At 42.7% G+C, this 16,771-nt stretch overlaps 2 protein-coding genes across 2 annotated transcripts; one reads left to right on the top strand and one right to left on the bottom strand.

The window, feature by feature from the left end:
- Window positions 1-129: 129 nt before the first annotated feature.
- fkbp9 (FKBP prolyl isomerase 9) lies at window positions 130-11,220 on the bottom strand. Its single transcript, XM_047605477.1, has 10 exons — window positions 10,885-11,220; window positions 9,720-9,865; window positions 7,452-7,641; window positions 7,217-7,362; window positions 6,029-6,218; window positions 4,906-5,051; window positions 4,624-4,813; window positions 2,546-2,691; window positions 1,561-1,724; window positions 130-1,412 (listed from the first exon to the last, which is right to left on the bottom strand). The coding sequence occupies exons 1-10, from the start codon at window positions 11,085-11,087 to the stop codon at window positions 1,233-1,235; spliced, it is 1,701 nt and encodes a 566-aa protein (XP_047461433.1). The 5' UTR covers window positions 11,088-11,220; the 3' UTR covers window positions 130-1,232.
- A 766-nt stretch (window positions 11,221-11,986) lies between these two features.
- LOC125020181 (cartilage associated protein) lies at window positions 11,987-16,671 on the top strand. Its single transcript, XM_047605478.1, has 7 exons — window positions 11,987-12,644; window positions 13,610-13,759; window positions 14,078-14,249; window positions 14,332-14,460; window positions 14,535-14,680; window positions 15,713-15,796; window positions 16,316-16,671. Exons 1-7 carry the CDS (start codon window positions 12,183-12,185, stop codon window positions 16,361-16,363), a joined length of 1,191 nt encoding a protein of 396 aa, XP_047461434.1. The 5' UTR covers window positions 11,987-12,182; the 3' UTR covers window positions 16,364-16,671.
- Window positions 16,672-16,771: the final 100 nt, after the last annotated feature.

Raw genomic sequence — 16,771 nt, 5'->3', positions numbered from 1 at the left:
AATTTTTAGGAGTGTTTAGGGCTGCCCCTGAAAGTGGGCTGGAACCTGATTGCATACTCATATGAAGAACAGGAAGCTGACTCACATATTCTAGAAAGACAGCAAAAATACATCAAAGACAGACACAAGGATGTTTGTAGGTCGGGTTATTTAATTGAATGAACATTTTCAGCTGGCATCATCGCCAACTAGTCTCACTTCTCCTGAGTGGAAGTTAAAAAAAAAAACAACAAAAAAAACAGCATTCACACATTATCTCCCTCTCTCTCTCTGTGTGTAACACACACACACACACACACACACACAACACTACATCTTTCACTGCAACTGACACTGGGAGAAGACAAAATACAAAAGTGTTTAAAGGATGTTAGGGGGTGACTGACGCCCTGTACGGAAGACGTTAAAAGTCAAAAAAAAAAACACAGCAGGCGCCTTGACGTTTCAAAGGAAACACGGTGGAAGGTGACAACTGGAAACACTGGAAACGACATTGTGCTTTTCTAATTCTACACTCACGCTTATGTTCGCCTTTAAATGGGCGACAACGCCTCCGAATCAACCGTAGCTTCCTTCCATCGCTGTGCGTTACAGGAGGTGTCGACCAACTCAATGCTTTTGGAAGACGAAAATATTCTCTCATAAAAACACTCAATGAAAAGAAAATTTAAGTGTGACACTACAGCAACAAAGAAGGACTTTGAATGCAGAGAGCGTGGTGTGAGGCCCGTTGAGAAAAATCATGGTGTGAAAGCTCCGACTGAATTCACACTTCACTTATAACATTGGACGCCACATCAGTTAGGCTGAAGCAGGTACTCCAGATTCCAGTAGAATCAGAGAACCTAGATTACACCTTGAATTAAAGCCTTGATTTATTTCTCTTCGACAGGCCTTGGGTTGCTCTCTCACAATGGAGTGCTTTTATACCCTTCAAAACAAATAAAAATAAAAAAATCTAAATAAATGTCACATATTAAAAGACGCACAGAACTTGATGAGAAAAGGAGGTAAAAAAAAAGTCCTTCACCATCATCACAGTCCTCAAACTGGGTGTTTTTTTTAAAAAATAAATCTTAATACTAAGATTAAAACACTTACATTACAACCCACTCAACTCTGTTGATACTCTACCACCCACCTGTTTATTACAAGCACCCGCCCCCCCGCCACCCCAACTCTCACGGCCTTCCCCCGCGTACACCCTGACCAAAACCTTATTCTCAGTCTCGTCATAGCTCATCATGGGAGGCAGGTTCATCCGCTTTCAGTTTGAACTCTGCCTCTGTGATCTTTCCGTCTCCGTTGCGGTCCTGGTTGGAGAACATGTTGTCAATGATGCGATAGGGATCGAAGCCGGGAGCCAGGCGGCCCTTGCCCTCGTTCACCTGCCGCAGGATGTAGTCGGTAAACTGTGGAAACGCGGGGGGAGATGGGGGAGGGTGAATTAGAAAAGGAAGTGGCAGAAAAGTGTGAAAATGTCTCAGTAAAAGCAGGTCCAGCGAGGGACGTCTGTGGGAGGGAGTTCTCTCGGCTGGATCGTGTCGCCCTATCACATACCTCAGAGGGCTCCACCTGCTTGTCGTCGTCGACGTCCATCTCAGAGAAGAGGTCGGGGGACACGTCGTCGTTCCAGATGAACATGTAGCCTTCGGGGAGTCCTTCCTCCACCTCAACCAGCTCGATGTCAAACAGCAGCACAGCGCTACCTGGAACCTCATCAGCTGCACAAACACACAAACGGCATTAGCGTGAGCTGGAGTCACTTAATATACAAAGACTGTGAATTATATTTTCCTGACGCTGGCAGTGGATTCCAGTCGTTTGCTGCTCATCACTAGCTCATCACTAGCTGACCTGTCCAGAGGTAGAGACGTACCTTAGTCTTGGTCTAAATGTTATATCCCCTCCCCCGCCTTTGTGCAAATTGCACCTCAAATGTGAGGTTACCGTCAATAATAGTGGCTAAGTATCTGTACAGGGGACAGGGGAATGTGGTGGAGGATTTTTCCTGAAATCAACAATGAGCTCTTTGGTTTTAAGAACTACGATTTTTTAAAATGAGCTCTCGCACCATTCACTAAAATCATCAACCACTGCGTCATGACCGCTGCCTTGACTGTTCAAGAGAGACACAACCACAGAGTCGCCGGCAGATTTAATAATGTGCCTATCAGCGCGCTCACTACGACGTTCATTTGTATATAAAATGAATAAAAGCGGTGAAGGGACATGGCCATGAGGGGAACCAGAGGAGGATAGAAGTGCATCAGATAAAAACCTGTTTACTTTCACCCTCTGGGATTTATCGGTTAAAAAGTCAACAAGCCAAGATGCTAAACCCTGGTCAAGGTCGCCTCACCAGCACCATCCTCCTCCTCGGGTTTCGGGAGGGACAGAATAATTTAGTTCAACCTCTTTGGCTAAACGTTGTGTTTCCATATCAACGCTAAGCTAATTGGCCACTGGCTGTAACCTGACGCTCACCATCCAGACCTCTTGCATCATTTTGTAACCTGCTGATGCAAATATGAGTGATACTCACTGACTCCTCTCTCTCCATATCCCTGGTGAGGCGGGATCACAAGGTGCCTCTTCTCTCCCACACACATGTCCATCAGCCCGTCCTCCATACCTGGAACCACCTGGTTGGCCCCCAGGACAATGTTGTACGTCTTCCCGTAATTATACCTGAAACAAATTATGTGAAACAGAAACAAAAATGTATATTTAGTCGTTGTCTTACCTATTAATGGTACGGGAAAACGCCGGTACTTCCAAGAGAGAATACATGTCTGGAACATGTCCCATGAATATGATTTTATATTTGTATATAATGGTTGTTATATGAGGGATTTGTCAGAATCAGAAGCAAAGTAGCTCTTGTAAACTTCTTGTAATCTTCCATAGGTGCGTAGAATAAATGCATGGATCCTAATTTTGTGAATGTCTCAGTAGAGCATGTTGTGGAAGACAGTCAATTATGCTATTGTCGCTATCATCTGTTTTTTGACCTGGTTGTAATAAAGGCCTTGTCTGAGTTTCACTGCACCTGCAGAGACGCCCTTTTCCTTTATTTTCCACACTTACAGCTGACGATTGATTTAAATTAGACAGGATTCGGTGGTGCATTAAAAAGGGGAAATTTAACTGCACCTGCAGAGGAAGTGACAAGTGGAAATTCTTGTTATTGTCTCATCCTATTTAGACGTTGAGAAAAGCTCACGCTTCACAAGGTTTTGGACAAGTTTTTTTTTTCTTCTTCTTCTTCTTTTTGGGAAGAAAACAAGATAGGGCCATGGTGAGGACATGGTAAAGTCATGCTCATTAAGTCCACTTGGGGTTACACTTTAACAAACCAAGGCAAAGATCAAGCACAGTTTGGGACAGTTTAAAATTAAATCATATTAATGAGAAGCAGAGGCGCTTGTTAAAGTTTTTACCAAAGGTGCAGTTCCAGGGCCTACGTTAACATGAAACAAACTGCATCATTTTAAGAATAAACTCGCATCAAACTTGGACCTTGGTCTGTGACTTTTTTGACTCTTTGTAAAGATTCTTCTTTGGACCTCAGAGGCGATTCAGAAGGTTCAGATTAAATTGTTGAAATGTAAAAATAAAGAGGCCTGCAGCCTCAGTATTTGTTTTCGTGCAGTGGGAGACATGGAGACATAACACACAGATTTATCAGTGCACAGCTTCTGAAGGAGTTGCACATTTTGTGCCATTGTTTTCCCAGTAGATAATGTGGTATAATTTTAAAGGCCATGATGTGCTAAGAAGAAGATAAATGAAAACGCAAGCAGATGACAGTGATGTCAAGTTAGAAGATAGTTGTACTTAATGCCCTTGGTAAAATTCACAGTTTGTTTACTAGTTTTTTACAAAATAAGCTTGGAAGTATAAGGGTGTAAAATGGGCAGGAGTGACTTTTTAAAACTGGGAACCTAGGGGAATTCCCAAGCTAATGGTGTAATGTAACCTCAGACAGACCTTACAAAAAATAAAGGTAGTTGGATGATACAGAAAGTGAGATCACCAGGCTCTCGAGGCCACGAGCCCCAGCAACAGTGACGAACGGTGTAATTGGTTAATGTGAAGAGGTGTACCCTCAAATGTAGTGGATGGACAAAAGGTGGGACCTGTGAAGTCCCGACAGTATAAAAGACGAGAACAAAGACCCTTACACTTTAGAGTAGGATTGTGGTGAACAACACTATAAGACTGCTCTCCTTTACTGCTGCTGGTAACAAAGCTCTGAACGCTGACTCCTGATGATCTCTTCAAGACACCAAAGGCTAAATTGGCCTCCTCTGACAAAGATCTACAATTTGACCCAACAATAAGAAGAATAAAACAGATCTTCACTGTGTATTTTTTGTTCATTTTCCACTCTTGCTGCATTGTTTGTGCCATGAGTCCATCTGCAGATGCTGAATTATATTGGTTTATTAATTTCTTCGGACCAGGAATGGTCTGTTTTGAAACTAAAAGCTGAAGTGAGGCTGTAACACGACCATAAAACCTATCATAACTTAATATGCTTTAAAAGCGTGAGTTATATCGAAATTCATCACGTACAGTCGTCTGAATTGGTAAAGTATTCAACTCCGGTTTACTCACGTAGAGTCAATAGACGTGCCATCCATCAGAGACGCATTGTAGTGATACTTGACAAAGTCTCCCTTCTTGGTTTGCTTCTCACACTCCTCTGGCTTGAAAATGACCTTGATCTCAGTGTTGTCTGAAGGGTTGTGGAAGTCGATGATGTGAACGTCGAACACCAGCACGGCTGAGCCGGGGATCTTAGAGCCTGACGGAGAAACACGGCAATAAATCAGATTTCCACTGTATTACACGTTGTTGCGCGACACAGATGAGGGTGTCTGAGCGCTCAACACGTACCGGTTCCCTCCTCTCCATAGGCGAGATGCGGGGGGATGGTGATGGTGCGTCTCTCCCCGACGCAGACACCGATCAGACCCTCGTCCATGCCGGCGATCACGTAGCCCCGACCCACGTAGGTGTCGTAGGTGCGGTTACGGGAATAACTGTGGAAAATGAACGAAATATGAACTGAATAATGACAAGTTAGATAAAAAATACAAATAAATGACTCAATTAATGCATTTAAACTTTGTTAAATGCACCAAAATACACACAAGCAAAGAAAAAATTCAAAGACAAATGTACTTTTTTTGAATGACGCCTCTGTTATTTGAGTAATAATAGAGAAGAGAGACATAAAGAAAGCAAGAAAATACATAAAAAAGATTTTGGGTCATAAATAGGGAAAATGACAGACAACAAACACATTAATAAAATGTTTAAGAAGTGATAAAATATGAAATATGTCACATTTTAAGTGTATTTTTTCTAAGTGTACATTTAATTACATATTCATTTACTGTAGTTTACTGTAATTTACTTTGGTGATTTTGTTTCCTGTTGCTTCTTTCAGGTGATTACTAATACCCAGAGTGACGTTTTTGTAGATGAACTTCTAAGAAAAGCAAAACCACTCCGCCGCAGTCACCAGAATGTTACAGGGCCTGCGCGCTTTTGTGTTTGGTGACGTACCAGAATATAAGGAAGTTCTCATTTCTGACATAACAGCAGGCACAGAGGCAGAAAGTCGACTGACAGGAAGTGCATCATAACTCGGGAACCTCAGGAACAGGAAAAAATTACCTAAGACACACAACTTCCTGATTATAACTTTCTTAAAACCTGTTTGAGATTTTCTGTTTTCTTTAATCAAATACCAAAAAGCTGCCGCTCATGTGTCGTGAACAGCAGCACAATAACAAAGGTCAGAGGATGCTGTATTACAATGCATTATAATGGAATTGAAACTTTTTAAGTTTCAATTCTTCTCTGTGCAATCTTGCAGTGAGCGTGGAGATGCTGCCACCCTGAGGCTACTCGGGGAAGAGCAGAAACTAAACACCTTTAAATTCAGTTTGCAATTATTAAGTCGATATCTTCCTGTGTACTTAACATGATGAAAGGAAACACGAATACATACCTGGAATCAAAAAAGGTCCCATCAAGGAGGCTGCCGTTGTAGTGGTAGCGTACAAAGTCTCCGGCGACGGACTTCCTTGTGCAGGACTCGGGCACGTTGAGGTTGGTAATTGTGATCCCGTCTCGGGGGTTGTGGAGGTCCAGCAGCACCACATCAAACACCAGAGATGCCTGACCTGGGATGTCGCTGCCTTTGAGTGGAGAAAAACATCAGATTAGTTAAAAAGCAAATAAACATGTATTTGCATGATTTTTTTTTTATATTTTTTTTTTATTTGCAAGTTACAAACATTAGTATGAAATAACTTATTATTTACTTATATTACTTATATTATTTATTGTATACTCATAAAATATTAAAAATTTGATTTGAGGAAATTAATTGTTTGTCACTACTGCTATATTTGTAAAGTTTTATGAGGAAGGTAGAAAATTTTGCAGTTTGTTAAAAAAAAAACTGAGCAGTGTGACCACCATTTTAGTCAGTGGGCCGAGCAAATTAGCGCAGGGCTGTTATACTAGTGTGCCTAATGAGCTGGCAAGTGAGTGTGTATTCAAAGACAATGTGTCTCAACCTGGGATCTGAACACCACCAAAATCCCAGGGTGTCTTTACGGGGCGGCTTTGTCTAATCTCAGAATTATGTATACACAAACTTTTAAGAAGTGTCTAGGGCCACACCTCTGTGACTCGACCTTTTAGTGCAGAAACTGGAGAACGGAATAATGTGTCCGCGTGTGCTCGGGGCTGGGGCTCAGCTTTTCTTGGGCACAGGGGACCTGGTGGGAGTTTCAGGGGTGAATCACCCACAGAAGTTCCAAATAAAAACCTTGACACGTTGTCAAGAAATCTCAAGCAGTTCAGTTAATTTAGCTTTAGCTTCGGGAACCGTCGGTTATGTTAAGCTCGGCCTAGTGCTCTTTATAGATACATCATTATTATTATCGTTTTGCACCCAATATTAAGCTGTTTAGGTAATACAGGTTCAAATTTCAAACGTGCAATAGTAGGGTGGCCGTGCAACTGCATGTTTTTCGTTGGCTTAGGATGAGCACTTCAGATTGTAGCACAGAACTCTGGTTTTTCCATTTTCACATTTTAGCAGCATCTTTAATTTTAGTTTTAGGTTCTACTTGATTAGAAAGTGAAGGACAGTTATTCAATATGATACAATCTACTAGAGGCTCACCATCTCCATTCTCTCCATATCCCAGTGACGGGGGCATTGTGATGATGCGTCTCTCTCCAACACACATGCCCAGGAGGCCCTGATCCATACCGGCGATCAGCCAGCCAATCCCGACGTACGTGTCGTAGGTTCGCATGCGGGTGTGACTGCAGCACAGAGCAGAGAGTCAGATGTGGGATGGTGCTTTTTTTTTTTAAAAAAAACTGCGTCAAAGAGCAAGTGCACCAGAACAAACCTGGAGTCAAAGAGGGTTCCGTCCAGCAGGGTGCCGTTGTAGTGGTAGCGGACGTAGTCAGAAACCTCCACCTTCCTGGAGCAGACGGAGGGCGTGTGGTAGGTGTTCATCTGGACGCCGTCCTCCGGGTTCCACACGTCGAGCAGCAGAACGTCAAAGTGGAGGATGGAGTCGGGAGGGATGATGTCGCCTGCAGAGGAAAACAGAGCAGGTCCCTTTCAGGCGGCTGACACTACGTTATCAGAGGTCTGCAGCAAGACCTAGAAAATGTAGCACGTGTTGAGATAACAGAAGAGTGCAGGTATTCCCTGATATCTTTCTCCAGTTTTAGTTAAGTTTTTTTTTTTGGATTCTTGATTATTTTTATGTTTTATGTGTTGAGGATACACGTATGAGGTTGATTCAGCAAAAGTGAGTCATTAAAAATGCTGTATGTTTTACATATCTTCATCAAGTTATTGGTGCTTATTGTTTGAAGACCTACAGACCTACATGTTTAACCTCCTGAGACCCTGCATCCTCATATGGGGACATTAAGTTTTAGGTTTTATCACAGCTTATTCTGCTTAATTTAAACCCATTGTCTTGTTAGTGGATGTTTTGGTCTGCCATCTACTGGTAGCAATGGTTAAAACTTGTTTAATCGATGTGACTCACAAATTTAACAAATTTTATCAACAGCAACGAGCTACAACGTCGCTAATTATAAAGTACTCGTTGTTCCCAATTCTGTCTTTGCACAGCCTTGTTCAGGTATTAAAATGAACAGTTCTATATTTTGTCATATATATCGTGTGACTTTATTATAATGTAAATAATGCAATAATCTCAGTGTCCACATAACAGGACATTGTTTTTTTTTTTTCAAAATCTACTTCTGATGCTTAGTTTTTATGCATCTTAGGTCCTATTAATCCCAAATACCTTGGAGAAATTAAAAATGAAGGCCAAATAAAAGCTTGGGTCTCAGGAGGTTAATGAAACTAAAATATGTTTCAAACCTCTCAGCTAAATGATGTTAAAGTGAAGCTGTAGAGGCTGTTTGAGGTGGAGGAGGAGGGGAGTAATGCATTACATGTAACAGCGTTACATAATTAGGATACAAATAATAGTAGTGATAGTAGAAAAGTTTCTGCCAGAAAGGGCACAAGGCCATTAAGGGTAACTGCTTCTGTGTGCAAAGGAACTGGGTTCCATCAGACTATGATGTCTGGCACACCTGGAATTAAAGTCAGCAGCTTTGCATTTCATGTCACAGGTAATTTAATGACTTGTAGGTAACTCTGAAGCATATTAATGCATTATGCACCTCTTTCAGTTGATTTTTTATGACACCTAATTATAAGAATAACAATTATTATTAAAATAATCCATTTCTTTCTTATCATTAAAGATATTGATGTTACAACCAATGACTTAGCATGATTCATGATGGTGTGCTGCTAATTTTGCACTGTTTGTTTTTCTAGGGGAAACACTTACTCCTCTTTTTTTAAGAAGACTTATCTTCTGGATGCTTTTGTTTTTATTTGCATATTTGGGATCGAAGTAATCCAAAAAAGTTTTTTTAAACCCTCCCAACCCTGGAGGGGAGCAGGGACTGTGTGGGTGAAAGGCATTAAACCTTCACTGCTGGTGAGTTGTCAGTCCTCAAACCCCTCCTTCTATCCTGCCTCTCTGTTTTCTTTTTTTCTCTCTTGCGATCCCTCTAAACTAGACCGGTGGCAGAGGATGGGGCTTTAACGTTTACTTGTCCACACATGCCCCCTCTTCCTTTCTCCCCCATTGTCTAAATATCTCATGCAAGTACACACAAATGACACTAGTGGCGCTACAGGATCTCAACCTTTTTCCTCTTTTCTTTATGCTCATACTCAACATCAGCTACAGACAGATCAAAAACTTGATCCAGCGTAGCTTCCTCTCATCTACTTCCTGGTCTGTGATGTCCTTCTTACATCATAAAACATGGACGTCTGGGAGCAGCCCACTTCCTCTTAGCTTCTACTGACTCCAACACAGAGAGGTGCCTTCTGGAAAGACTGTCATTTCTGTCCACCATGCCTCTGCCAGTGTCTAACCAAATGTTAGCTCATTGTTATGGTGAGCTGTGCCAGCTGCGCGCTCACTCATCTGTGTATTTATAGTAGCTAACAAACACCAGTCTGTCACCAAAAACTTGCAGCGACGCTCCACGTTTTATTATGAGCAATATGTGGATCAAGGAGCAATGGCCCAGACAAAACACTCATGCTGTATTTTACGCACCGTATCCCTTCGACCCGTAGGCGAGGTGAGGGGGGATCTTGATCAGACTTCTCTCGTTGACACACATCCCCACCAGGGCTTTGTCCATCCCTTGGATGAGCTGCTTCTTGCCGACAAACACGTTGTAGGTGCTACCACGGTCATAGCTGAAAAATAAACAAAGATGCACATTTGTTATAATAATCCTTGAAAATCCTAATATTTAGAACTGCATTTATTTACTCATGTGCATGAACTACAAAGTTAATCAAACATTAAAAGGATGCCAGCTCCCTTGAGGCCTTAAGGATGTTAACAGTAACCACTTTTTCATTTCTTGCGGAGGAGTAATGTGTATAGAATGTCACAATGCAGGAGTGGGATATTTTTGAGAGGTATGTCATTCATGTGCACTTAACAAAATTAAATCAGTAATATATTAGGGCTTGTCTTAGTCGACATCTACATCTACAAGTTTGGTTTCAAATGTAAAGCTAGTTAAATGACCATAAAATAACTGTCTTCCAGTTTATCAGGGACCTTTTTTGGGTCCTCGGGCATAGGCCTTTAACAGGGGATCCACGACCTCTAGGGGGTCCGCAGAGGTACTGCAGCGGGGTCGTAAACTCTTTGGTTGAATAGACATTGTTCATATCTATTTTTTTTTTTTTTTAGTTTCCCCCACAATTTTTTATTTATTTATTTTATTTTTTTTAAATACACATTAACATGAATCAAACATGTTTAAGTAAAAGGATAATGGAATACATATAATATCTTCTCTCCATCAGTTTGGGGATCCTTGGCCTGAAAAATGTTGAAGACCCCTGTCCTAGGCCATTGCCAGCAGACCACTTTGCATGATGTGCTCTTACTACTACTACTTGTAGTAGTAGTAGTAGTACATCAAGTCGGATGGTTTAACATTCAGCATAAATAGCGGTTTTAAAATCACTTATTTAGTGGCAAACTTCCATAAGATATGAGTCAGTTGATAACTGCATGTTATAGTCATTGTTATTTAATTGCTTTTAGCCCTTGGATTGAGCAGCAGGGCTCTGCCAGCTTGCCTGCGTGGCTTGTAGAGCGACCCACCGAATGCGCACTTTTACGCATCGCGCACACTGCTGGGGTCGTGCTCTCGGTCCGTCCTGCAGTAAAACAACTTCACTGTAAAACTACTCACCTGGAGTCGAACTTCTTGCCGTCCGGGAACATGCCTATGTAGTGATACCTAACATAGTCCCCGTCTTTAACTGCGCGCACACACTTCTCTGGGACGAAAGTTTTCTCAATGAAGATGTCGTCTAACGGTACCGGAGGAGCGTTGCAGGCGGCGAACGTCACCAGGACTGATAAATACAACATGCCATGAACGCACTCGATCATTTTCGTCGCAAACAAAGTTTCAGGCGCTGGAGAAAACTCTGGGTACGGCTTGAATGTGTGTACGCTGACTCCGTGCTCCCCGGTACTTCGGTTTCCTCCACTTCGACTTGGAAAAGTCCAGCCCCTGGTCCTCCTGTAGGAATGATCACGTGTCAAGTCAGAGGACAGGGTGCACTACATCCGGTTACACTCTGCAGATAAAACACAAACTGGTGACCAAACTAGTACGTTTTATTTGATAAATACCACAAAATAAAGCTGGAATGTGTGTTCCAATGTGTGCGTAAGACATAAAAAAATTCATGGGCCGATTAAGCAACCAGCTGTGCTCTTATTTTGAAATTGCAACCTGCATTTCCTGTGTTTTTTGTGTCCAATTGACGTCTTCTGCGATTGAATGGGATATTTGGCACCACGTATTGCTCTTGCGCAGTGCAGCCTCCAAGATGTGTCAACGTGGTAACGTAAGGGTCTGCAGACACAGCCCCCCTGAATCTATCAGTTTAAACAAGAACAGTGAGAACATCTGGCTACGCCTCTAAGTTACAGCCAAATTGTAACAATGAGCAGAATGCGTAAAGTTTGCTTTTTGATATTACGCATGGATGCCGATGAGTTGGTGGTATTCGGGGCTTTTGAAGGGGGTAGACCACGCAGGAATGCTTCTACGTGGCAGTGGGAGGGGGAGGGACGCTCTCACCCGGGGCTCAATTAGTGGAAGATAAAGGTTTAAACTTTAAAGAGTAGAATTCAATAGAGTAACGCTTCCTAAAGTCAAAACAGTTTGTAAAATGTATTTTTTCTTTATACATGCACTAAAGCGCATCTTACATGAGTTGCTTGTTTTAGCCTATAAAAGGTATTTCTACTGTCAGGCATTTACTTGTGCTGTAAAAGGGCAGCAGCAGTGATTTAGTGGGTGGAGCAGCTTCAGCAGCCCCCAGTGGCTGGAGCGACTGATCCTTCCCTGCGCCCGGGGGAGGGGAGGCTTTGTCCGGATACGTGGTGGAAGTTGAGGCGGTCCTAGAGACCCACGCACACCGACGGCTTGCGCGAACCCCAGCCAACCGCCTCCACCATCAACCAGACTCAAAAATGGCACCCTCCGCGTCTTCGCAACTCTTCTCTGCGCTGGTACTCGCAGTTTTCATCTCCGCCGTGGACTCTCAGTATGAAAAATACAGCTTCAGGAGTTTCCCCAGGCACGAGCTGATGCCGCTGGAGTCCGCGTACAAATACGCACTGGATCAATACACCGGGGAGAAGTGGCAGGAGACGGTGGAGTACATGGAGGTGTCTCTGAGGCTCTACCGGCTGCTGCGTGACAGCGAGGCCTTCTGCAACCTCAACTGCAGCTCCGTCAGGCTGGACGACGAGGAGAAGTTTGCGGAGTTTCCAGAGCTGCGTGCGTTTGGGAATGTTATGAAGAGGGCGCAGTGCCTGAAGCGCTGCAAACAGGGGCTGCCCGCTTTCAGGCAGACCATGCCCAGCCGGGACACTATAGATGAGTTTGAGCGGAGGGAGCCGTACAAATATCTTCAGTATGCCTATTTCAAAGTAAGCAACAGGGTGGGGTGTCCGGGAGTCCACTCCAAATCACTCAAAACTAACAACCGCGTGATTTATAACTAATACTTTGGGTCATTGCTTAGCTTTTGGGACAAACATGGAGTTGTAGGACCACTCTTCTCTTTGCGCTGATCTCTCCTGAAATACGCTCTGACGTCACCTACGTGCCACGGATGCACAGAAAAAATGAGATCATGAACTTTTACTGGTTCAATCATGTGTCTTTATTGTTTGTTTTTTTGTTTTTCTTTTGCTTCTTCCTCAGAAGTAAACTCTAGACTAGGGGAGGGACGCTAATAAGCACATATGACTCCAGCCCATTTATGTAATGGTTAATTTAAAGTTAAAAACTCAGGTTAAAGTTTGGTGTTATTTTCTAAATTATACACCCCAACATATCAACAGAGGAATTACAGTTTGAAGGAACATCATGGTTAATGGTGTGAGAAATCTAACAATATAGGCGGGGTTCAGTTACCTGTAGACAGGTAGAGGCTCCAGCAGCACTTGCCAGACGGAACAACTTTATAAGACTGTCATGTTTCAACTCGCGGCCATTATCGCAGAATTCAACTACTTGGCATGATATGGGGCCAACTCCTTAACAGTGTTCATTTCATATTAAATAACTGCACTGCAATTTGTTATCTAAAATTTAGTTTCTTACTGAAAAGTAAGAAAATGCACTGCATGGCACTCTGTAACACAGTGAGAGAATATGTTTAATTTATATTTGTCTCCTAACTTCATGTAACACAGCAGGATTAATTAACATGTCTCCTGCAGTAATTATTTTAAAAATAACGTGGGTTAACTTTGATGGATTAAGCACTAATGCCTAATTTCCTCTAAGTATCCGTATAATTTAGCAGCAGTTTATCATCCATGTCCTTGCTTATTGTAGTTCCACCTCTTCATCCGTATCGTGACCTCGTTTGTGTTGTGTGTCTCAGTCGGACAGGCTGGCCAAGGCGGTGTCCGCCGCTCACACCTTCCTGCTGAAACACCCCGATGATGAGATGATGCAGAAGAACATGGCCTACTACAAGAGTCTGCCCGGAGCCGACGAACACTTCAAAGACCTGGAGACCAAATCCTACGAGGTACAAATAGTGATTTCTGATTTCTCGGGGCTCTCGTAGAGGGAAAAGCTGCATGCGTGTGAGCGTCCCACCCGTACCCACATGACTTTGTTAACACACACAACCAAAGCCGTCTTATTATTGGCTCTGTGGGTGCGCTGATGTGGTGGCGGCCTGTGGTTTGCAGGCCACTGAGCTTCCAAAAGTTGGTGGGGTGACATTCGGGCGTCTTTCACATTGGTTCAGTGGTTCCAGTGAAATAATGAGTTGGAGATCTTGAAGGCATTTTGAAACAGAGTGCCAACAATTACGTTTTTTTTTTTCTTGTGTTTGCTGCAGACCCTGTTTGTGCGTTCAGTGAGGGCATATAATGGAGAAAACTTCCGTACGTCGGTGTCAGACATGGAGCTGGCGCTGAGGGACTTCTTCAAGGTCTACGACGAGTGTCTGGCTGCGTCTGAGGGTCCGAGGGACGTCAAGGAATTTAAAGACTTCTACCCCTCCATAGCTGGTCAGTTCGTGCCCGTCTCCACTGTGTTAACGTCGATCCTCAATCGAACGAATTGTTCATCCAGATTGTTTCGTCTTTCCAGATCACTACATAGAAGTCCTCGAGAGGAAGGTGAGGTGTGAAAGCGACCTGACGCCCGTTGTCGGGGGTTTTGTCGTTGAGAAGTTCGTGGCCACCATGTACCACTACCTGCAGTTTGCCTATTACAAATGTGAGTAGCGGATATGCTTTCGTTTAGAGCTCTCCTCTTTTTGTTTTTGGAGATTCACCGTGTTGTGTTTTCAGTGAATGACCTGAAGAACGCGGTGCCGTGTGCAGTCAGCTACTTGCTGTTCGACCCCAGCGATGAAGTCATGAAGAACAACGTGGCCTATTACAAGTTCCACAAAAGCCAGTGGGACCTGACAGAAGAGGACTTCCTCCCCAGATCAGTGAGTGACGATTACGCACCCTAAGTGAAAAATGTTTTACGAGGAGAAATTCATGTAAAAAGCTTTTATTTAAGATGCATTTCCACCCCAAGTACCTTTTAATCTCAGGAACTTTATTCAAGGAATTAAGAGCTTGGTTGGACCGTGATTGTCTAAAGAATTAGTCCACTGATCCTGTTGTAGTAATGCAGAAAACTATTCAACTGGGATAATTTCCTGTAAAACCATGACACTGCAGCAACATTAACCTGCAAAAAAGACCACCAGTTGCAGGAAGGAAGAGAAAAAGTAAACAGACTCATGTCATCAGCCACAAAAGTTAACGGAAAGTTCCTTTAAAGTACTTTTAACTAGTAATGTCCCGGGCAGGAACTTTTTGATGGATAAAATAATACCCCTGCGAAACCTGTAGTAACCTGCCTCTGAAAGTTCCTAGCACCTGGATAAAGTTCCTGTGGTGCTTTAGTCATCAACCTGCTTTCCTAAATAACAGTTTTAAAATGCACATTTCCTTCTTGTCTGGAGACACATTTTTATGTCAGTGCAGCAAATATGAATTTACAGCCAGCTGTTTAGCTTAGCTTAGCTCAACTTAGCTTAGCTTAGCACTGGGCTCTGTTCCAAAAACTCTCCACTGATTTAGAGTTGCTGTGTGGTGAATATTTTTGCACTGAGACAGAGCCAGGCTAACTGTTTCCCTGCACTAAGTTAATCTGTAGCTTCATCAGTGCTGCCAGATATAGCTGATGATTTCCAGACCAAAAGCTGTTCAAAAACAAAAACATTAAAAAGGTGAAGATGATCCCAAACCAGCCCATGAAATAACACTCAAAACTTAAAAAATAAGACTTAATGTATTTCTGTAAGTGTGGAACTATTCCTTAATAATAAATTGTCCCATTGTTGAAGAACATGATTAATCTTCTAGAGCGCTTTAAGGTTTGCCATGTGTTTATTCTGCTTTATTTCCATGTTTTGTGTGACACACGTTGTTTTTGAACTCTTCTTTGTTTGTATGTGCGCTTGCTACAGGAAGCAGTGCGGCACTACAACCAGACCACCATGCAGATACAGATGCTGGAGTTCTCCAAACAGAATCTGGCGAGCAATGATGAGGTACGTGCATGTGTTTACATATTTTCGCGCGTCAGTGTATCCCAGGATGCTTTCAGCTGACAGGTTATCGTTGGTTGATGGATGGTGAACACAAGGCGCAGTCTACCTGAAAAAAACGTTTGAGTTGAGCTATTTGAGTCTTTTACAGGCTCTATGCTTGTGTAACTTATGGAAAAAAAAAACCACGGATTCTTCAGTGTGACCACATGACTCCCTGCAGCACAATGTGTCCTGTGTTTATCAGGCTGCAATACCACAGACAGACATGAGGTGGCAGCAGGACACCGCAGTTCTTTAAGACTTCACGCTGCAGCACATCCAGTGTGGTCAGGATCACATGCTGGATGTGGTGAATAGCACTCAGTTCTTGACTGTAATCACTTTACTGGTGCACGATTAGAGAAATCACACTAGTCCTGTGAGTGGGAGGATTTATGGTAATCCACTCTAAAACAACACAGACCCACAGAGTTTTCTCTGGCTCATTCTTTTAATTTTTTTGTGTTCTTGTGTCCACAGGGGGAGGTGATGGAGTTTATAGATGAGTTCCTGGACGAGGACAATTAACCAAACGCCACCGAAACACTGAAAAAAACAAACAGAACGCTCCCGCATTTTATATTTATCATGTTTTTAAGAGTCTCTGATTGATCACTGTGTTTTTACCTCTAGGGCCAGCCTTATTATGTTTATAACTTTTCGTGCACTCCGCATCCAGCTACGTGGACTCACAGCACAGTGGCTAAATGACTTAAAGGCAACGATAACAAGTACTGAAATGTTTTTACTCACTGTTTTATAAATTCATTCCTCCACTGTGAATCATCTGTGTTGTTTTCGTCTGAATTTTTGACAATAAAATGACTTTCCAACAATCCGCTAACGTCTGTGCTTTAAAGTACAGCAGCTAGTTTTATGGACAGGATTAAAATAACAGACCTGTGCTCCTGGGCTGCAGCTATATATGTTTTACAC

Source organism: Mugil cephalus, chromosome 14 (assembly GCF_022458985.1).
Source record: "Mugil cephalus isolate CIBA_MC_2020 chromosome 14, CIBA_Mcephalus_1.1, whole genome shotgun sequence".
NCBI lineage: Eukaryota > Metazoa > Chordata > Actinopteri > Mugiliformes > Mugilidae > Mugil > Mugil cephalus.
This window is presented reverse-complemented; position numbering and strand designations above follow the sequence as displayed.

Coding starts and splice junctions, on each gene's coding strand:
- fkbp9 (XM_047605477.1), bottom strand. CDS start 11,087: ATGATCGAGTGCGTTCATGGCATGTTGTATTTATCAGTCCTGGTGACG. Junction 5,052..6,028: donor GGGACCTTTTTTGATTCCAG/GTATGTATTCGT, acceptor CATTTTCCACAG/TTATTCCCGTAACCGCACCT. Junction 1,725..2,545: donor ATATGGAGAGAGAGGAGTCA/GTGAGTATCACT, acceptor GTGTTTGTGCAG/CTGATGAGGTTCCAGGTAGC.
- LOC125020181 (XM_047605478.1), top strand. CDS start 12,183: ATGGCACCCTCCGCGTCTTCGCAACTCTTCTCTGCGCTGGTACTCGCA. Junction 12,645..13,609: donor TTCAGTATGCCTATTTCAAA/GTAAGCAACAGG, acceptor TGTGTGTCTCAG/TCGGACAGGCTGGCCAAGGC. Junction 14,461..14,534: donor GCAGTTTGCCTATTACAAAT/GTGAGTAGCGGA, acceptor TTGTGTTTTCAG/TGAATGACCTGAAGAACGCG.